General features: G+C 44.5%; 1 protein-coding gene across 4 annotated transcripts in view; it reads left to right on the top strand.

Moving 5' to 3' along the window:
- The window catches only part of LOC106579820 (serine/threonine-protein kinase TAO3), a 133,961-nt gene that overhangs the window by 86,582 nt on the left and 26,141 nt on the right, over nucleotides 1-21,238 (top strand). For all 4 annotated transcript variants that reach the window (XM_014160027.2, XM_014160025.2, XM_045704275.1 and 1 more), the window contains 5 exons: nucleotides 666-759; nucleotides 3,714-3,795; nucleotides 11,541-11,699; nucleotides 14,221-14,415; nucleotides 20,754-20,885. In XM_014160027.2, the coding sequence (XP_014015502.1) occupies nucleotides 666-759; nucleotides 3,714-3,795; nucleotides 11,541-11,699; nucleotides 14,221-14,415; nucleotides 20,754-20,885 (662 nt within the window). The remainder of the gene's footprint in view (nucleotides 1-665; nucleotides 760-3,713; nucleotides 3,796-11,540; nucleotides 11,700-14,220; nucleotides 14,416-20,753; nucleotides 20,886-21,238) is intronic.

Genomic DNA, 21,238 nt, shown 5'->3' with positions numbered 1-21,238 from the left:
TTCTTTTGATTTTCCCATGATGTCAAGCAAAGAGGCACTGAGTTTGTAGGTAGGCCTTGAAATACATCCACAGGTACACCTCCAATTGACTCAAATGATGTCAATTAGCCTATCAGAAGCTTCTAAAGCCATGACATCATTTTCTGGAATTTTCCAAGCTGTTTAAAGGCACAGTCAACTTAGTGTATGTAAACTTCTGACCCACTGGATTTGAGATACAGTGAGTTATAAGTGAAATAATCTGTTTGTAAACAATTGTTGTAAAATTTACTTGTGTCATGCACAAAGTAGATGTCCTAACAGAAATGTCAAAGCTATAGTTTGTTAACAAGAAACTTGTGGAGTGGTTGAAAAACTAGTTTTAATGACTCCAACATAAGTGTATGCAAACTTCCGACTTCAACTGTAGCTACACCATCTGGCGAGAGGAATGACAGTCCTTCACATTGTTGCTCAATCCTGTTTTTCATGTGATTTAGTTTGGACCTTTATCTATTTCAGAAACTGCATGTGAAAATTCACTCACTCACTCACTCACTCAGTCACTCAGTCACTTATATACAAACACACAGATTATGGGAATTACTAGGTCAATAGTATCTCTTATCTTTCCTATTGGTCAACCAGATATGAACTCCCTCCTAACTCTCTCCCCCCCTCCATAGCGGAGCGGAAACCTCCACTGTTCAACATGAACGCTATGAGTGCCTTATATCACATTGCCCAGAACGACTCTCCCACGCTGCAGTCCAACGAGTGGTAAGTCATCACCATCCCTCCACTGAGCTGTGTGACCACACACACACACACCCAACCACTCGCAGCCCTGGAATTCCCAGTCAAAGTACACTACATGACCAAAAGTATGTGGACACCTGCTCGTCGAACATCTCATTCCAAAATCATGGGCATTTATATGGAGTTGGTCCACCCTTTGCTACTATAACAGCCTCCACTCTTCTGGGAAGGCTTTCCACTAGATGTTGGAACGTTGCTGCTGGGACTTGCTTCCATTCAGCCACAAGAGCATTAGTGAGGTCGGGCACTGATGTTGGGTGATTATGCCTGACTCGCAGTCGGCATTCCAATTCATCCCGAAGGTGTTCGATGGGATTGAGGTCAGGGCTCTGTGCGGGCCAGTAAAGTTCTTCCACACCGATCTCAACAAACCTTTTCTGTATGGATCTCGCTTTGTGAACGGGGGCATTGTCATGCTGAAATAGGACAGGGCCTTCCCCAAACTGTTGCCACAAAGTTGGAAGCATAGAATCGTCTAGAATGTCATTGTATGCTGTAGCATTAAGATATCCCTTCACTGGAACTAAGGGGCCTAGCCCATACACCATGAAAAACATCCCCAGACCATTATTTCTCCTCCACCAAACTTTACAGTTGGCTTTATGCATTTGGGCAGGTAGCATTCTCCTGGCATCCGCCAAACCCAGATTCATCCGTCGGACTGCCAAATGGTGAAGTGTGATTTATAACTCCAGAAAACGCATTTCCACTGCTCCATAATCCAATGGTGGCGAGCTTTACACCACTACAACCAACACTTGGCATTGTGCATGGTGATCTTAGGCTTGTGTGTGGCTGCTCGGCCATGGAAACCCATTTCATGAAACTCCCAACGAGCAGTTATTGTGCTGACGTTGCTTCCAGAGACAGTTTGGGACTTGGTAGTGAGTGTTGCAAGGACAGACATTTATTTTATGCCCTACGCGCTTCAGCACTATGTGGTCCCGTTCTGTGAGCTTGTGTGGCCTACCACTTCGCGTCTGAGTCGTTGTTGCTCCTAGACGTTTCCACTTCACAATAGAAACATTTACAGTTGACCGGGGCAGCTCTAGCAGGGCAGAAATTTGGAAAGGTGGCATCCTATGACGGTGCCACGTTGAAAGTCACTGATCTTCAGTAAGGCCATTCCACTGCCAATGTTTGTCCATGGAGATTGCATGGCTGTGTGATTTATTTTATACAACGGGTGTGGATGAAATAGCCAAATCCACTCATTTGAAGGGGTGTACACATACTTCTGTAAATATTGTATATGTTATGTAATTACCTGAGGGGCCTAGCTGAGGCCTATTTAAAGAATCAGGCTCAAGTACACAGGCTTCTTCTGTAATCTACCATTCACCAAACCACACTCCGTAGGACGGAGAGGGGGATGGAGAGAGGAATGGAGGGAGACAGACAGACAAATGGGTATGGAGGGAGGGAGGGGGGAGAGAGGGATGCTGGAGAGACAGACAGATGGGTTTGGAGAGAGCGAGGCAGGGAGAGTGGGATGGAGAGAGACAGACAGATGGGTTATGGAGAGAACGAGTTAGGGAGAGAGAGGGAGGTAGAGAGGGAGAGAGACAGACAGACAGACAGATGGTATGGAGAGAGGAATGGAGGGAGAGAGACAGATGGGTATGGAGGGAGCAAGGCAGGTAGAGAGGGAGAGAGACAGACAGATGGTATGGAGGTAGCAAGGCAGGTAGAGAGGGAGAGAGACAGACAGACAGATGGTATGGAGGGAGCAAGGCAGGTAGAGGGAGAGAGACAGACAGACATGGTATGGAGGGAGCGAGGCAAGGAGAGAGACAGAAGGATGGAATGAAAGAAGGAAGAGGGAGGCAGAAAGACAGGCAACAATCACACTAGCCCCCCCCTCCCTCTGATGGTGTAATGACTGCCAAAGAAGGAAGATCCAGTCCAATATTACTCTACATGTCAACATTTACAATGACATGGCACTACACCCACTATACAGTAGTATCGCACCATAAAGGTGAGAGTTTCTACTAGACCCAAGATAGATATAGGACTTACATGGCTCTAGGAATACATTCCTTTCAACAAATACAGTTCCTTATACTACAGTTGAAACAAGTGGCAGCATACGTCACTCTTTACAAGGGGATTTTCCTGAAGGTGTAAGTGTTTTTTCATCGTCCATGTTCCTTACTGAACAGTGCTACTCATTGTTCTCCAGTGTAGGAGTCAATGTGGCAGTTATGAAACCTAAAGCAAGCAGATTCACAAGTAGCACTCACTCCAAGAAATGAGTTTGATTTTCTATTCATAATGCAAAGATTATGCACACTTTGACAAATTAGCATTAAAAGAAAGCCCTATCCTTGTACTGAAGAGTGTGTGAAGCAGGGTTATGATCCTACCATAGAGATGCATTATAATAATGTTGCATTTAATTCTGTGGGTGCCCCCTCGTCAGTGTGTTGTTGGATGTGTTTCAAACAGGCCTCTGGCATTAACTTAGTCTCTCAGAGCTGAAACTAGCAGAAAAATCACCATGCAGCGTTAGTCTTAAAGAAGACAGGTGTCATGTTGACAAGCAATACAGGTGCTCTCTTAACCCTGACTCTGTGTATACTACTGAATGTATGACACTGACAGATGAAGGTTGAAAGTGACAGCTTTATGTCTTTATGCTCGTTTCTCCCAGAGCTAAGACTAGTACAACATTTAGACAACTATGTGGACTGTATGATGTACCCATGCAAAGAATTTGATGATGGACTTTCAATAACACTGACAGACATGGTGAATAACTATAGAAGCACCGCTTGGCTCTGACTCTGGTTTGAAAGGTGGGAAAGTGGATGTTGACTACTATTGCCTATAGTGCCTGGCTTAATCATTGTTGCATTCTGCTTTCTTCCGTCCCTCCACTCCACCTCTCCATCCCTCTATCCTTCTACGAGGTCGGACCCCTTCCGGAGCTTCGTTGACTGCTGCCTCCTCAAAATTCCTCAGGACAGACCCTCGTCTGGGGAGCTGCTGAGAGTGAGTGCACTTCCTGTTATTTCTGACACCTCACTTCCTGTGTCAGTCTCTCAAAGACCATCTGGATTGTTGCGTCCCAAATTGTATCCTATTCACTATATAGTGCACTACTTTTGACCAGAGCCCTATGGGTAGTAGTGCACTAAGAAGGGAATAGGGTGCCATTTTGGACGCATGACTCACGTCGATGACTCGCGACTCACGTCGATGACTCACGTCGATGACTCACTGCCTCCCACAGCTCTAGAGAAAATATTAATCAAAGATTCCACAGCGGTTATTCCACACACATACACTGGTTCCACAGGGGTTAGGGTTTTGTTGTTTAGTGTTTTTGAACTTTATTTAACATTTTTTGCTGTGCTACATCTCGTGTTAGAGGTTGATAAAGCTTCAAGTGTAAGCTTGCCTGTCTGTGGACACACTAAACATTCTGACCAAGCCCCCTTGACGCACAATGAAAGCTGAAGTCAGCCCCCATAGACCCCCATGAGTTAGAGCACAAAAGCACAGACACACAGTCTTTGTCATTTGTACGTCCTGATCTGCCAATACACTGTGCTCACCTGTGTTCATTGTGTGCATGTGCGTGTGTGTAAGACAAAGATGGCTCCGACAGACATGGCAGCTCTGCTTCTAGCTCCTGAGCAACTTTGCAGTATTTGTTTTTTTGTGTGTTATTTCTTACATTATTAGCCCAGAATGTTTTTTGTGTTATTACATAAAGTCGGAAAGTACTTTTGGATATCAGAGCGGCGGTAACTCACCACCATTACGACCAGGAATACGACTTTCCCAAATTGGATCATTTGTTCTTACCCCCCAGGGCAATTTAACTTATCCCAGAGGCCGCTCCAAGACGCCGCCGGCTGAGAAGAGGTATTCAGAGTGGACTTCTAGTCCCACTCAGGAGGCGTGCACATCCATCGCTTCCGAGTCTATTACTTGCTAATGTTCAGTCTCTGGATAATAAAGTAGACGAGCTCAGGGCAAGGATCTCCTTCAAGAGAGACATCAGGGACTGTAACATACAACATACTCTGTTTCACGGAATCATGGCCCTCTCCAGATATACTGTCCCCATCCATACAGCCAGCTGGGTTCTCAGTACATCGCGCAGACAGGAATAAAGAACTCTCCGGGAAGAAGAAAGGCATGGGTGTATGTTTCATGATTAACTACTCATGGTTGATTGTGATAACATACAGAAACTCAAGTCCTTTTGTTCACCCGACCTAGAATACCTCACAATCAAATGCTGTAACCCTATTACCTCCCAAGAGAATTATCTTCGGTTATAGTCACAGCCGTGTATATTCCCCCTCAAGTCGATACAACGACGGCCCGCAAGGAACTACACTGGACTTTGTGCAAACAGGAAACCACATATCCTGAGGCTGCATTAATTGTAGCTGGGGATTTTAACAAAGCAAATTTGAGGAAAACGCTACCGAAGTTCTAACACATTGACTCTAGTACTTGCGCTGCTAAAACACTCGACCACTGCTACTCCAACTTCCGGGATCCCTACAAGGCCCTCCCCGCCCTCCATTCGGCAAATCAGATCATAACTCCATTTTGCGCATCCCTTCCTATAGGCAGAAACTCAAGCAGGAAGTACCCGTGCTAAGGTCTATTCAATGCTGGTCTGACCAATCGGAATCTATGATTCAAGATTATTTTGATCATGCAGACTGGGATATGTTCCAGGTAGCCTCTGAGAATAACATTGATGTATACACTGACATGGTAACTGAGTTCATCAGGAAGTGTATAGCTGATCTTGTTCCCACTGTGAATATTCAAATCTACTCAAATCAAAAACCGTGGCTAGATGGAAGCATTCACGCAAAACTGAAAGAGCAAACCACCGCATTTAACCATGGGAAGGTGACTGGGAATATGGTTGAATACAAACAGTGTAGTTATGCCTTCCATAATGAAATCAAACAGGCAAAATGTCAGTACAAAGTGGAATCGCAATTCCATGGCTCAGACACGAGACGTATGTGGAAGGGTCTGCAGACAATCATGGATTACAAAGGGAAAACCAGCCACGTCGAGGACACTGACGTCTTGCTCCCAGACAAGCTAAACACCTTCGCCCTCTTTGAGGATAACACCAGTGCCACCGACGCGGCCCGCTCCCAAGGACTGTGGCTTCTCGTTCTCCGTGGCCGAAGTGAAAAATACATTTAAACGTGTTAACCCTCGCAAGTCTGCCGGCCCAGACGGCATCCCTAGCCGCGTCCTCAGAGCATGCACAGATCAGCTGGCTGGAATGTTTACGGACATATTCAATCTCTCCCTATCCCAGACTACTGTCCCCACTTGTTTCAAGATGTCCACCATTGTTCCTGTACCCAAGAAAACAAAGGTAACTGAACTAAATGACTATCGTCTCGTAGCACTCACTTCTGTCGTCATGAAGTGCTTTGAGAGGCTAGTTACTATCATATCACCTCTACCTTACCTGACACCCTAGACCCACTTCAATTTGCATACCTCCCAATAGATCCACAGACGATGCAATCGCCATCGCACTGCACACTGCCTTATCCCATCTGGACAAGAGGAATACTTATGTAAAAATGCTGTTCATTGACTATAGCTCAGCCTTCAACACATTTTACATTTACATTTTAGTCATTTAGCAGACGCTCTTATCCAGAGCGACTTATAGTAGTGAATGCATACATTTCATACATTTAATTTCATGCATTTAAAAAAATATATATATATAATTTGTTTTTGTACTGGCCCCCCGTGGGAATCGAACCCACAACCCTGGCGTTGCAAACACCATGCTCTACCAACTGAGCCACAGGGAACCATAGTACCTCCAAGCTCATCATTAAGCTTGGAGCCCTGGTTCTGAACCCCGCCCTGTGCAACTGGGTCCTGGACTTCCTGACGGGCCGCCCCCAGATGGTGAAGGTATGAAACAACACCTCCATTTTGCTGATCCTCAACACTGGGGCCCCACAAGGGTGCGTGCTCAGCCCCCTCCTGTACTTCCTGTTTACCCATGACTGCGTGGCCACGCATGCCTCCAACTCAATTATCAAGTTTGTAGACAACACAACAGTTGTAGGGCTAATTACAAAACAATGACGGGACAGCCTACAGGGAGGAGGTGAGGGCCCTGGCGGCGTGGTGCCAGGAAAATAACCTCAACGTCAACAAAATGAAGAAGCTGATCGTGGACTTCAGGAAACAGCAGAGAAAGCATGTCCTATCCACATCGATGCGACTGCAGTGGAGAAGGTACACATCACCAACGATCTGAAAGGATCCACCCACACAGACAGTGTGGTGAAGAAGGCGTAACAGCGTCTCTTCAACCTCAGGCGGCTGAAGAAATTTGGCTTGGCCCCTTAGACCCTCACCAACTTTTAGAGATGCATAATTGAGAGCATCCTGTTGGGATGTATCACCACCTGGTATGGCAACTACACCGCCCGCAACCGCAGGGCTCTCTAGAGGGTGGTGCGGTGTGCCCAACACATCACCGGGGGCGAACTACCTGCCCTCCAGAACACCTACAGCACCTGATGTCACAGGAAGGCCAAAAAGATCATCAAGGACATCAACCAGCCGAACCACTGCCTGTTCACCCCACTATCATCCAGAAGGTGAGGTCAGTACAGGTGCATCAAAGCTGGGTGCCCGAGAGACTGAAGAACAGCTTCTTTCTGAAGGCCATCAGACTGTTAAATAGCCATCACTAGCCGGCTACCACCCGGTTATTCAACTCTGCTCCTTACAGGCTGCTGCCCTACATACATAGACATGGAATCACTGGTCACTTTAACAATGGAACACTAGTCACTTTAATAATGTTTACATTCTGCTTTACTCATTTCATATGTATGCTGTATTCTGTTCTACTGTATTTTAGTCAATGCCACTCCGACATTGCTCGTCCTAATATTTATATATTTCTTAATTTCATTCTTTCAGATTAGTCTGTATTGTTGTGAATTGTTAGATATTACTGCACTGTTGGCGCTAGGAACACAAGCATTTCACTACACCCGCAATAACATCTGCTAAATATGTGTATGTGACCAATAATTTGATTTGATTTTGTGTGTTAATTTGTGCATGTTGTGTTCATTGTGTGCCTGGCTGTGTAATGGAGAGTTGATATTTTAGTTTGATTGGCCGACAGGTAATCCGAACTGCCTGCTAAGGGTTTTACGTTCTTGGTTGGTTGTCACTCTCACTCTCCAGGGTTCCAGCCAGGGGGCTTGTCATTTTTTATCTGGTTGCCCAGGGACTGTAGGGGTTAGTGGGCTGGAGGTGATGAGACGGTGGGGGGCTAGTCTGGAGCTCTGGGTAGATGTGTACCTTAACTATTAGTGAGGCTGACCTTGGGCCAGTGTCTAGTAGGCAACTTCCTCCTAATCTGAGTCGGGCAGGGGGCATTCACATCACTGCCCCTCGAGCCCCTAATTAAAAAACACACATGCTCATTGCCCGCCGCCCCTCTTTGAGCTCTTTAGGAGTCAGGTCACTAATCTGTGCCCCTGTGTTGTCAACAGATGCTTTCCCTTCAGGTTCCACTTCCACTGAGGGAGACAATTACAGACGCCCTGTTATTGTGACAGTGAGAGGTTATGAAATGTGTGTGTCTAACTTTCTCACTCATCGTTATTCACGATTCATTCCGGATTATCCGTAATCATGGTAGCATCCACATTACAGTAGTTGTGTTTAGAAACATATTATATTCTTATTTACTATAAAAAAGTGACACAATACATTATTTACGATTCATTTCTATTGGGCACAAAATAATGTGAAACACAACCAAAACAAAAAGAGCAAATGCATCTCATTCTCTCCTTTTCCCCTTCTCCCCCAGCCCCCTGGTCCATGGGAGCTCTCATTCTCTCCTTTTCCCCTTCTCTCTCCCAGCCCCCTGGTCCATGGGAGCTCTCATTCTCTCCTTTTCCCCTTCTCTCTCCCAGCCCCCTGGTCCATGGGAGCTCTCATTCTCTCCTTTTCCCCTTCTCTCTCCCAGCCCCCTGGTCCATGGGAGCTCTCATTCTCTCCTTTTCCCCTTCTCTCTCCCAGCCCCCTGGTCCATGGGAGCTCTCATTCTCTCACTCACTTGTTCAGTCCCTCTCTCCATCTTTCTCTATCTCCATCCGTTTGTTTGAAAACGGGAAAATGTGTCATCTCTATTTCCAGATGATGATGTCATCAGTGTGCTGCTGAATGAGAGTAATTTACATTACATTACATTACCTAGCCAGTATTTGTCAGATAGGTGTGCAGGGAGACACACAGGCATTGCATACATTACATTTCATTTAGCAAATATTTTTTTTATGTGTGTGGGTGGGTGGCGGCTTGTGCCTTTTGGGGGTCCAAAGCAAGAATTGGTTGGTGGGCCCCCTACCTCACGGCAAAACATTTTAGTTGTCCGCCTCTTGGCGGTGGATAATTTTCCCATGGGATGTAGAGAAAATGTGCAGTTTTAAAACAAGTTTTCTGCAATTTTATAACACATTTCATGCAATTCTACCCATTTTGCCATGGGGTGGAGAGACATTTTTGCAATTACTAAGCTAATTTCCTGCAATTGTCCACATTTTGTATAGACTTATGCCATGTCAGTATGATATCTGAGTGAGAATTACTAACAAAATCAATGGGGGTCCCCTGGCAGGCGTGGGGGCGGGCTACCGCTCTGTCCCTTATGTCCTTTAGTCTATATAGGATGTATTCCTGCTAAACCTAGATAGGGACTCTATATAGGTTGAATAACCCACAGGCGCCCTCTAGTGACCAATGGACAATAGAGATCTTTCAGAGATTTTCTTTCAGATAGAAATCACATGTATTGATATATACAGTACCAGTCAAAAGTTTGGACACACCTACTCATTCCAGGGTTTTTCTTTATTTGTACTATTTTCTACATTGTAGAATAATAGTGAAGACATCAAAACTATGAAATAACACATGGAATCATAACCAAAAAAGTGTTAAACAAATCAAAATATATTTTATATATGAGATTCTTAGAGTAGCCACCCTTTGCCTTGATGACAGCTTTGCACACTCTTGGCATTCTCTCAACCAGCTTCATGAGGTAGTCACCTGGAATGCATTTTAATTAACATGTGTGCCTTGTTAATAGTTCATTTGTTGGAATTTCTTTCCTTCTTAAAGCATTTGAGCCAATCAGTTGTGTTGTCACAGATACCTTGTGACCACCATTGGCCTCATGCAGCACGACACATTTCCTTCACATAGAGTTGATCAGGCTGTTGATTGTGACCTGTGGAATGTTGACCCACTCCTCTTCAATGGCTATGCAAAGTTGTTGGATATTGGCGGGAACTGGAACACGCTGTCGTACACGTTGATCCAGACCATCGCAAACATGCTCAATGGGTGATATGTCTGGTGAGTATGCAGGCTATTGGACCATTTTCAGCTTCCAGGAATTGTGTACAAATCCTTGTGACATGGGGCCTTGTATTTGTTGTCTGTAGCTTATACCTGCCCATACCATAACCCCACCGCCACCATAGGACACTATTTACATTAGCAAACCACTCGCCCGCAAAACGCCATACACTGCCATTTGCCCAGTACAGTTGAAACCGGGATGCATCCATGAAGAGCTCACCTCTCCAACATGCCAGTGGCCATTAAAGGAGAATTTGCCCCCCGAAGTCTGTTACGACGCCGAACTGTGGTCAAGCCAAGACCCTGGTGAGGACGACGAGCATGCAGATGAGCTTCCCTGAGATAGTTTATGCAGAAATTCTTTGCTTATGCAAACCCACTGTTTCATCAGCTGTCTGAGTGGCTGGTCTCCGACGATCCCGGAGGTGAACAAGCCGGATGTAGAGGTCCTGGGCTGGCGTGGTTACACGTGGTCTGCTGTTGTGTAGCCGGTTGGACGCACTGCCAAATTCTCTAAAATTACTGGAGGCGGCTTATCGTAGAGAAATGAGCATTACATTTTCTGGCACAGCTCTGGTGGACATTCCTACAGTCAGCATGCCAATTGCACGCTCCCGCAACATTTTGAGATGTCTGTGGCATTGTGTTGTGTTACAAAACTGCCCAGTGTGCACCTGTGTAATGCTCATGGTTTTGCAACAGCTAATGGGGATCCTAATAAAATACCAAATGCCGTTTTGATCAGTTTCTTGATATGCCACACCTATCAGGTGGATGGATTATCTTGGCAAATGAGAAATGCTCACTAACAGGGTTGTTAGAAAATTTGTATACAGAATTTGAGAGAGATTAGATTTTTGTGTGTGTGGAAAATTTCGGGGCTCTTTTATTTCAACTCATGATATAGAAATGAGTGTATGTGCCTTTGACTCCCCACATTGTTTTCACCATACCAAATACAGCTGCTAGTATCAAAGTCTCTGCAATAGTGTGTGGTGTCATAGCGTAGTGGGCCTAGCCATTCACCGTGGGGATGATTCAAGTGCAACGGTTAAGTGCCACCTTTTCCTATGATATAAGGTTGCTTTCTGGTTGAATTTCACCTTTTAGATTTTAATCATTTTCATTTCCATTTTTAAGGTTAACCACATTAAAATGATTGACATACAAAGACGATATTATAATATATTCTGTATATATTTTGATATTATTATTATTATTTTTTATCAGGATTTTGGAAATTCTTCCGCGACCCCATTTTCATATCAGGCGACCCCCTTGTTTGCTCTAACCTGTAACCTCTCTTTTCTCCCCAGCATGACTTTGTACGTCTGGAGCGCCCCCCGCGGGTCCTCATGGATCTGATCCAGAGGACCAAGGACGCGGTGAGGGAGCTGGACAACCTGCAGTACCGTAAAATGAAGAAGATCCTTTATCAGGAAAAACACATGGGGGAGAGCCAGGAGGAGGAGGAGGTGAGGATGGAAAGGGGGAGCCAGGAAGGGGAGAGCTGGGAAGGGGAGAGGAGAGGATGGGAGGAGGAGGAAGGGAGAGCCAGGAGGGGGAGAGGAAGGGGAGACCTGGGAAGGGGAGAGGAGGAGGAGGAGGAGGAGAGGATGAGGAGGAAGGACAGTTGAAGTCAGTAGTTTACATACACCTTAGCCAAATACATTTAAACTCAGTTTTTCACAATTCCTGACATTTAATCCTAGTAAAAATTCTGTTTTAGGTCAGTTAGGATCACCACTTCATTTTAAGAATATGAAATGTCAGAATAATAGTAGAGAGAATTATTTATTGCAGCTTTTATTTCTTTCATCACATTCCCAGTGTGTCAGAAGTTTACATACACTCAATTAGTATTTGGTAGCATTGCCTTTAAATTGTTTAACTTGGGTCAAACGTTTTGGGTAGCCTTCCACAAGCTTCCCACAATAAGTTGGGTGAATTTTGGCCCATTCCTCCTGACAGAGCTGGTGTAACTGAGTCAGGTTTGTAGGCCTCCTTGCTCGCACACACTTTTTCAGTTCTGCCCACAAATTTTCTATATGATTGAGGTCAGGGCTTTGTGATGGCCACTCCAATACCTTGACTTTTTTGTCCTTAAGCCATTTTGCCACAACTTTGGAAGTATGCTTGGGGTCATTGTCCATTTGGAAGACCCATTTGCGACCAAGCTTTAACTTCCTGACTGATGTCTTGAGATGTTGCTTCAATATATCCGCATAATTTTCCTCTTCATGATGCCATCTATTTTGTGAAGTGCACCAGTCCCTTCTGCAGCAAAGCACCCCCACAACATGATGCTGCCATCCCCTTGCGTCAAGGTTGGGATGGTGTTCTTCGGCTTGCAAGCCTCCCCCTTTTTCCTCCAAACATAACAATGGTCATTATGGCCAAACAGTTCTATTTTTGTTTCATCAGACCAGAGGACATTTCTCCAAAAAGTATGATCTTTATCCCCATGTGTAGTTGCAAACAGTAGTCTGGCTTTTTTATGGTGGTTTTGGAGCAGTGGCTTCTTCCTTGCTGAGCGGCCTTTCAGGTTATGTCGGTATAGGACTCGTTTTACTGTGGATATAGATACTTTTGTACCTTTTTCCTCCAGCATCTTTACAAGGTTCTTTGCTGTTGTTCTGGGATTGATTTGCACTTTTCGCACCAAAGTACGTTCATCTCTAGGAGACAGAACGCATCTCCTTCCTGAGCGGTATGACGGCTGCGTGGTTCCATGGTGTTTATACTTGCGTACTATTGTTTGTACAGATGAACGTGGTACCTTCAGGCATTTGGATATTGCTCCCAAGGATGAACCAGACTTGTGGAGGTCTACGATTTTTCTTGGCTGATTTTAGATTTTCCCATGATGTCAAGCAAAGAGGCACTGAGTTTGAAGGTAGGCCTTGAAGTACATCCACAGGTACACCTCCAATAGGCTAATTGACATAATTTGAGTCAATCAGAAGCTTCTAAAGCCATTATATCATTTTCTGGAATTTTCCAAGCTGTTTAAATGCACAGACAACTTAGTGTATGTCAACTTCTGACCCACTGGAATTGTGATACAGTGAGTTATAAGTGAAATAATCTGTCTGTAAACAATTGTTGGAAAAATGACTTGTCATGCACAAAGTAGATGTCCTAACCGACTAGCCAAAACTATAGTTTGTTAACAAGACATTTGTGGAGTGGTTAAAAAACTAGTTTTAATAACTCCAACCTAAGTGTATGTAAACTTCCGACTTCAACTGTACATTGACTATAACCACTAATATTCTTACTTTACTATAAAACATGTCAGTAAAACATTTGATTACATGAATATAATATTAAAACAATGCCATTGTGTGTCAGGGTGGATAAGCCTCTGGAGTCTACTGAACTCCTGTTATGGTCTGGCACAAATGGAATACTGTAGTTGTCCCAGAGGTCAACAAAGATTGACATGAAGAAAACCGCTGTCCTCCTGTTCACCTGTCTTGAACTAGGGCGAAGGAACAATGATACAGAGTCATGTGTACCCTGTCGTATAGCCCAGCGTCTCAGTTCTCCAACCATTTTTTTGCCCTTACAATTATGAAGAGCTTAATAAGAATAGAAATTAACACATTTCTAGACATTCTGGTTTTGATTTCCCTGTGCTGGGGTCTCTCCTCACTGCCACACGCTCTGTTTTGTATGACACACTCAAGCATGCTGATCCTGTCAGGATGGACGGACACGGACACAGAAACGGACAGGACTGACATCGATACTGTCTGTCCAGGTGAAATGTCCCCCATTTAAACAAATGGGGGTTAATGGGCTATTTAGCATGACTTTGACTCTGTTGCCCTCTGGATGGCAGGACATTGTCTGCTGTATCAAGGTCACTCCAAGCTTAATGAGGCTATTTGTAAACCCATATTTACAGTTGAGGGGTGGGAAGTGGCAAGGGGTGTGTGTGTATATTTCCCACAGTGTGTGTATACTGATTACCATCTCTCTCTCTTCCAGGACTGTGAGCAGGCCAGCTGTAAGATGAACAGCCTGGGCAGTAACCACTCCCTCCCCAGCACCTCAGTCAGTACAGGAAGCCAGAGCAGCAGCGTCAACAGCATGCAGGAGGTCCTAGACGAGAGCTGCTCCGACATGACCATGATGCACCACGACTACGACAGCAGCTTAGAGTCCTCCGCACAGTCCAAGAAGGTATTATTGACAGAGAGAGAGAAACACACACACATACACTCACACACACCTAGAAAGTAACACTGACAGAGTGAGAGAGAGCGACATACGCTAGCATACACGCACACACACACCAAGAAGGAGAGAGACGGCCGGACAGCAGGAGAGACACACACTATAAAACTAGCACCATCAGTGTCCCTCCAGCTAGTCACTCACTCCAACACTACCCACGTCCTCAAGAATGACACAAACAAACATGAACACACACATCAAGAAGGTACTACTCATCTAGCCCCTTAATCTAGCCAGCCAGCCAGCCAGCCAGCCAGCCAACAACCACCTACACCAAACTTAAACCCAAGTCCTGAAGAATGACAGCTCTCAGGGATGTACAAACGCTCATACACACAGGAGGGATAGCTATACCCTCCAACCCTCACCCAAATAATGACACACAGGAGGGATAGCGATACCCTCCAACCCTCACCCAAATAATGACACACACAAACAGAACCAACCTCGCCGCGGTATTCATATAATCATACTATATTAACCTAACCAAACCCAACACCCTTCAATTAAAAACACTGATGCCATGGAAACCAAAGATTCATTCTTCCACTTTTAAAATGCTGCTCAGCTTGATTCCTGTAAAGATGATACACACACACACACACACACACACACACACACACACACACACACACACACACACACACACACACAGCACACAGACAGAGTTCATCACTCCTGTGAATCACACTTTGAGAACAAATATGCCCTGACCTCTCCTCTTCTCTTCTCTCGCCTGGCGTTGCCACACAGGCTGAGGGTTGAGCTGGACACACTGCTGAATGCTTGACATTCATTCTGAATACCCTGCATGTCTCAGGCATCGCAGCACAGAATACACAGGCACACTCACACACACACTTCAAACTTGCAGATGATGAGATGTTTGTTTCCTCCTCTTCAGCCACATATCTTTCCTGGTCTTTATCGTTTAGTTAACTGTTATTAACGATGGGTGTACGGGTTGCTGATATGCCACAAGGCCAGCATGGGTGTATAGGAACAAGAGAAGGTGGCATGTTGTCTGTCTATAGATTCACACTGATAAAGAGTTCCTTTTCATACATGTACAGTGCCTTCAGAAAGTATTCACACCCCTTTACTCTTTCCACGTTTTGTTGTTTTACAAAGTGGGATTAAAATTGATTTAGTTGTCATTTTTTGTCAATGGTCTACACAAAATACTCATGTGAAAGTGGAAGAAAAAAAATGTACATTTGTAAAATAAAACTCTAATATACAGTATCTTGATTAGATAAGTTAATACATGTTAGAATCACCTTTTGAGTCTTTCTGGGTAAGTCTTAAGAGCTTTCCACACCTGGATTATCCAACATTTGCCCATTATTATTTAAAAAAATTATTCAAGCTCTGTCAAATTGGTTGTTGATCATTGCTAGACAGTCATTTTCAGGTTTTGCAATACATGTTCAAGTAGATTTAAGTCAAAACTGTTGCTCGGCCACACATTCTTGGTAAGTAACTCCAGTGTATATTTGGCCTTGTTTTTGGTTATTGTCCTGCTGAAAGGTGAGTTAATCTCCCAGTGTCTGGTGGAAATCAGACTGAACCAGGTTTTCCTTTAGGATTTTGCCTGTGGTTAGCTCTATTCTGTTTATTTTTTATCCTGAAAAACTCCCCAGTCCTTAATGATTACAAGCATACCCAAAACATGACGCAGCCGCCACTATGAAAATATTGTGTGTTATACAGTAATATATTGTATTGGATTTGCCCCAAACATAACACTTTGTATTCAGGACAAAAAGTAATTTGCTTTGACACATTTTTTGCAGTATTACTTTAGTGCCTTGCTGCAAACAGGATGCATATTTTGGAATATTTTTATTCTGTACAGGCCGGAGGGGATGGCTGCCGTTTTATGGGCTCCTAACCAATTGTGCTATTTTTTGTTTTTTTCACATTGTTTGTAAATCGCCTCTACCATCCATTCTATTGGCCAACGTGCAAACCCTGGCAAATAAACTCGATGATCTCCGTTCGAGACTATCCTACCAACGGGACATTAAAAACTGTAATATCTTATGTTTCACCGAGTCGTGGCTGAATGACGACACGAATAATATACAGTTGGCTGGGTTTTCTGTGCATCGGCAGGACAGAACAGCTACGTCTGGTAAGACGAGGGCTGGGGGTGTGTGTTTATTTGTCAATAACAGCTGGTGCGCCATGTCTAATATTAAAGAGGTCTCAAGGTATTGCTCGCCTGAGGTACAGTACCTCATGATAAGCTGTAGACCACACAATCTACCAGAGGTGGGACCAAGTCATTGTTTTACAAGTCACAAGTAAGTCTCAAGTCTTAGCACTCAAGTCCCAAGTCAAGACAGGCAAGTCCGAGTCAAGTCTCAAGTCAAGACCGGCAAGTATCAAGTCAAGTCTCAAGTCTTTAACTTTGAGTTTCGAGTCCTAAACAAGTCATAATGTGCTCTTCACGAAATGTAATACCATTTCATATTTTTAACAAGAGTAATAGTTAGTATATTATGTTTACGCAAATCATGAATGCTTTAAAAAAATATATTTATTACTTTCCAAATAAACTTTATTTCCATGGAAATACATGAGTAGCCATAAGAATGTGTGTGGTTACAGTTGGCTAACATATGTCAATGGCTTTAGGAACAGCAATAACATCAGGCAGGATTTAGGCTACCAACTGCCTAGCCAGTTGTAGCTCAATTTTGGGTGCAGTGATCACATTCCCGCACTGACTGACTGAGTGGAGTTGCATTGACTTAACATTACGTTAGTCAACATGCAAACACTGGCAAAGTTATGAATGATATAGCTGTCGGCTATATTAGCGACGAATTACCGTTCTTTGTGCAGCTTCAAATGTCGAACAAAGTTGGAAATTGTTGCGCCTCCGTCTGTCATTTTCTTCCCGCATGTTTTGCAAGTTGCAATCCATTTTTAGTTGATACAGCGTAGTCTTTATATCCGAAAATAATAACTTTGGGTATCATCTTTCCAAGTGCTCCATCTGAATTCACTCGCCGACGTTCCTCTGCACTGCCACTCACAACTTTTTCTCAGCTGGCACAATTTGCTTGGCTGCTGTCCGATTCAAACTGCAATCCGTTAAATGAAGAGTTGATGCGCTGCACACTTTTTAATAGCATCATTTTTATATTTGGGCTTGGGGAGGGTATCAAGTCAGTTCAAGTCAAAGGGCTCAAGTCTAAGTCAAGTCACGAGTCATTGGTGTCAAAGTTGAGTTGCAAGTCATCATATTTGTGACTCGAGTCTGACTCGAGTCCAAGTCATGTGACTCGAGTCCACACCTCTGCTATCTACCAAGAGAGTTTTCATCTATATTTTTTGTAGCCGTCTATTTACCACCACAAACCGATGCTGGCACTAAGACCGCACTCAACAAGCTGTATAAGGCCATAAGCAAACAAGAAAATGTTCAGGTAGCCTAGTGGTTAGAGCGTTGGGCCTGTAACTGAAAGGTTGCTGAATTGAATCCTTGAGCTGACAAGGTAATAAATAATCTGTCGCTCTGCCCCTGAGCAAGACAGTTGACCCACTGTTCCCCGGGCGCCGTTGACATGGATGTCGATTATGGCAGCCCTCCGCACCTCTCTGATTCAGAGGGGTTGGGTTAAATGTGGAAGACACATTTCAGTTGAATGCATTCAGTAGTACAACTGACTAGGTATCCCCCTTTCCTTCATCCAGAAGCGGCGCTCCTAGTGGCCGGGGAATTTAATGCAGGCAATCCATTTTACCTTATTTCTACCAGCATGTCACGTGCAACCGGAGAAGAAAAAAAAAGTCCTCCTTTATTCCACACACAGAGATGCATACAAAGCTCACCCTCCATTTGGCAAATATGACCGTAATTCTATCCTCCTGATTCCTGCTTTCAATTAAAAACTAAAGCAGGAAGCACTAGTGACTCGCTCAATACGGAAGTGGTCAGATGATACGGATGCTATGCTACAGGACTGTTTTGCTAGCACAGACTGGAATATGTTCCGGGATTCATCCAATGGCATTGAGGAGTATACCACCTCAGTCACCGGCTTCATCAATAAGTGCATCGACGACGTCGTGCCTACATTGACAATATGTACATATCCCAACCAGAAGCCATGGATTACAGGCAGCATCCGCACCGAGCTAAGAGAGGGACACTAATCCGGACGCTTATAAGAAATCGCGCTATGCCCTCAGACGAACCATCAAACAGGCAAAGCATCAATACAGGACTAAGATTGAATCCTACTACCCCGGCTGAGACGCTCACCGGATGTGTCAGGGCTTGCAAACTTTTACCGACTACAAAAGGAAACCAAGCCGCGATGTGCCCAGTGATGTGCGCCTACCAGACGAGCTAAATGCCTTTTATGCTTGCTTCGAGGCAAGCAACACTGAAGCATGCATGAGAGCACCAGCTGTTCCGGATGACTGTGTAATCCCGCTCTCCATAGCCGTAGACCTTTTAAACAGGTCAACATTCACAAGGCCCGCAAAGCCCATCACTAAGCTGAGGACCCTGGGACTAAACACTTCCCTCTGCAACTGGATCCTGGACTTCCTGACGGGCCGCCCTCAGGTGGTAAGTGTAGGCAACAACACATCTGCCACGCTGATCCTCAACACGGGGGCCCCTCAGTGGTGCTTGCTTAGTCCCCTCCTGTACTCCCTGTTTACCCACGACTGCGTGGCCAAGCATGACTCCAACGCCATCATTAAGTTTGCTGACGACACAATAGTGGCAACGATAAGACAGCCTATAGGGAGGTGGTCAGAGACCTGGCAGTGTGGTGCCAGGACCACAACCTCTCCCTCAACGTGAGCAAGACAAAGGAGATGATCGTGGATTACAGGAAAAGGATGGCTAAACACACCCCATTCACATCGAAGGGAGTGTAGTGGAGCGGGTCGAGAGTTTCAAGTTCCTTGGTGTCCACATCACCAACAAACTATCATGGTCCAAACACACCAAGACAGTCGTGAAGAGGGCACGACAACACTTTTTCCCCCTCAGGAGACTGAAAAGATTTGGCATGGGTCCCCAGACCCTCAAAAGTTATACAGCTGCACCATTGAGAGTATCCTGACCGGTTGCATCACCGCCTGGTATGGCAACTGCTCGACATCCGACCGTAAGGCGCTACAGAGGGTAGTGCGAATGGCCCAGTACATCACTGGGGCCAAGCTTCCTGCCATCCAGGACCTATATACTAGGTGTCAGAGGAAGGCCCAAAAAATTGTCAAAGACTCCAGTCACCCAAGTTATAGACTGTTCTCTCTGCTACTTCATGGCAGGTGGTACCGGAGCGCCAAGTCTAGGTCCAAAAGGCTCTTTAACAGCTTCTACCCCCAAGCCATAAAACTTCTGAACAATTATTAAAATGGCCACCCGGACTATTTACATTTATCCCTCAACCCCCACTTTGTTTTCACGCTGCTGCTACTCGCTGTTTATTATCTATGCATAGTCACTTTACCTACATGTACAAATTACCTCGACTCAGCTGTACCCCCGCACATTGACTCGGTACCGGTACCCCCTGTATATTGCCTCGGTATTGTTATTTTATTGTGTTACTTTTTATTTAATTTTTACTTTAGTTTATTTAGTAAATATTTTCCTAACTGCATTGTTGGTTAAGGGCTTGTAAGTAAGCATTTCACTTTAAGGTCTACACCTGTTGTATTCGGAGCATGTGACTAATAACACTTGATTTGATTTATTGCACACAAGAGTGATGAAACTTATTATGTGCCTTGTTATTTAGGCTTGCCATAACAAAGGGGTTGACTGAAGACATTTTAAGCTTTTCATTTTTAATTAATAATACATTTAAAATTACAACATAATTCAACTTTGACACTATGGGGTTTAGTGTGTAGGCCAGTGACAACAAACATCAATTTAATCAATTTTAAATTCAGGCTGTAACACAACAAAATGTGTAAAATGAATCATTTCTGAAGGCACTAACTGGTCAACCGGTCATGAACTGACATATGTAGGTTTATACACACTCCAATTTGGAAGTCTAACCATCTAACGTTGGCTTGAGTTCAGTACAAAACTGTTCACTTCCAACCTGTGGCGCTACAGAACTATGAGAGAACAACCACCATACCTATCCTGTCCGCCAGACGCCCTATATGAAGAATCATTTGGCTGCCAATAATGCAACGTTCAATTATATCAACTACAGTTACATTTAGGTTTTGAAGTTACAGGCCATGAAATTCAACATTTCTCCTGTCTCTCTCTCGCCCTCTCTCCTCAGGACCACAGGTATAACTGGGATAATGGTCTGAAACCTGACCTCAGGCCGGAGCTGATGCCATTATCCTCTGACATGAGCCAGGCACACAACTACCGCCACAACAACTTCTCCACCATCAAATCAGCATCACTTGTAAGGGTCAACACCCCTTTATCTCTCTAGCTTAATTTATCTCTCCTTTCTCTCTACTATCCACCATCTAATCAGCATCACTGGAAAGGGCTACCATCATAGGTCACTCTCCCTGGGTGGTACCAAGTCTCCCTCATAATCTGTTCATCTTTACCTCTCCTCTTTCCTTTGTCTCACATGCTGTCTCTCTCTAGCTTTCTCTTTCCTTTTGTATTGTTTTCTCTTGTTCTCACTCTATTCTTTCTCTCCCTCGCTCCCTCCCTCTCTGTGTCCTTCCACTCACTCAACACCTTTGTGTTCTCCCGGTCCTTCACTCTGCTTCCGCTCCTCTTCACCTCTCTCTCCTTTTCTCC

The sequence above is a fragment of the Salmo salar genome, chromosome ssa20 (genome assembly GCF_905237065.1).
Source record: "Salmo salar chromosome ssa20, Ssal_v3.1, whole genome shotgun sequence".
NCBI lineage: Eukaryota > Metazoa > Chordata > Actinopteri > Salmoniformes > Salmonidae > Salmo > Salmo salar.
The sequence above is the reverse complement of the archived record's forward strand: the minus strand, read 5'-3'. Positions and strand labels throughout refer to the sequence as shown.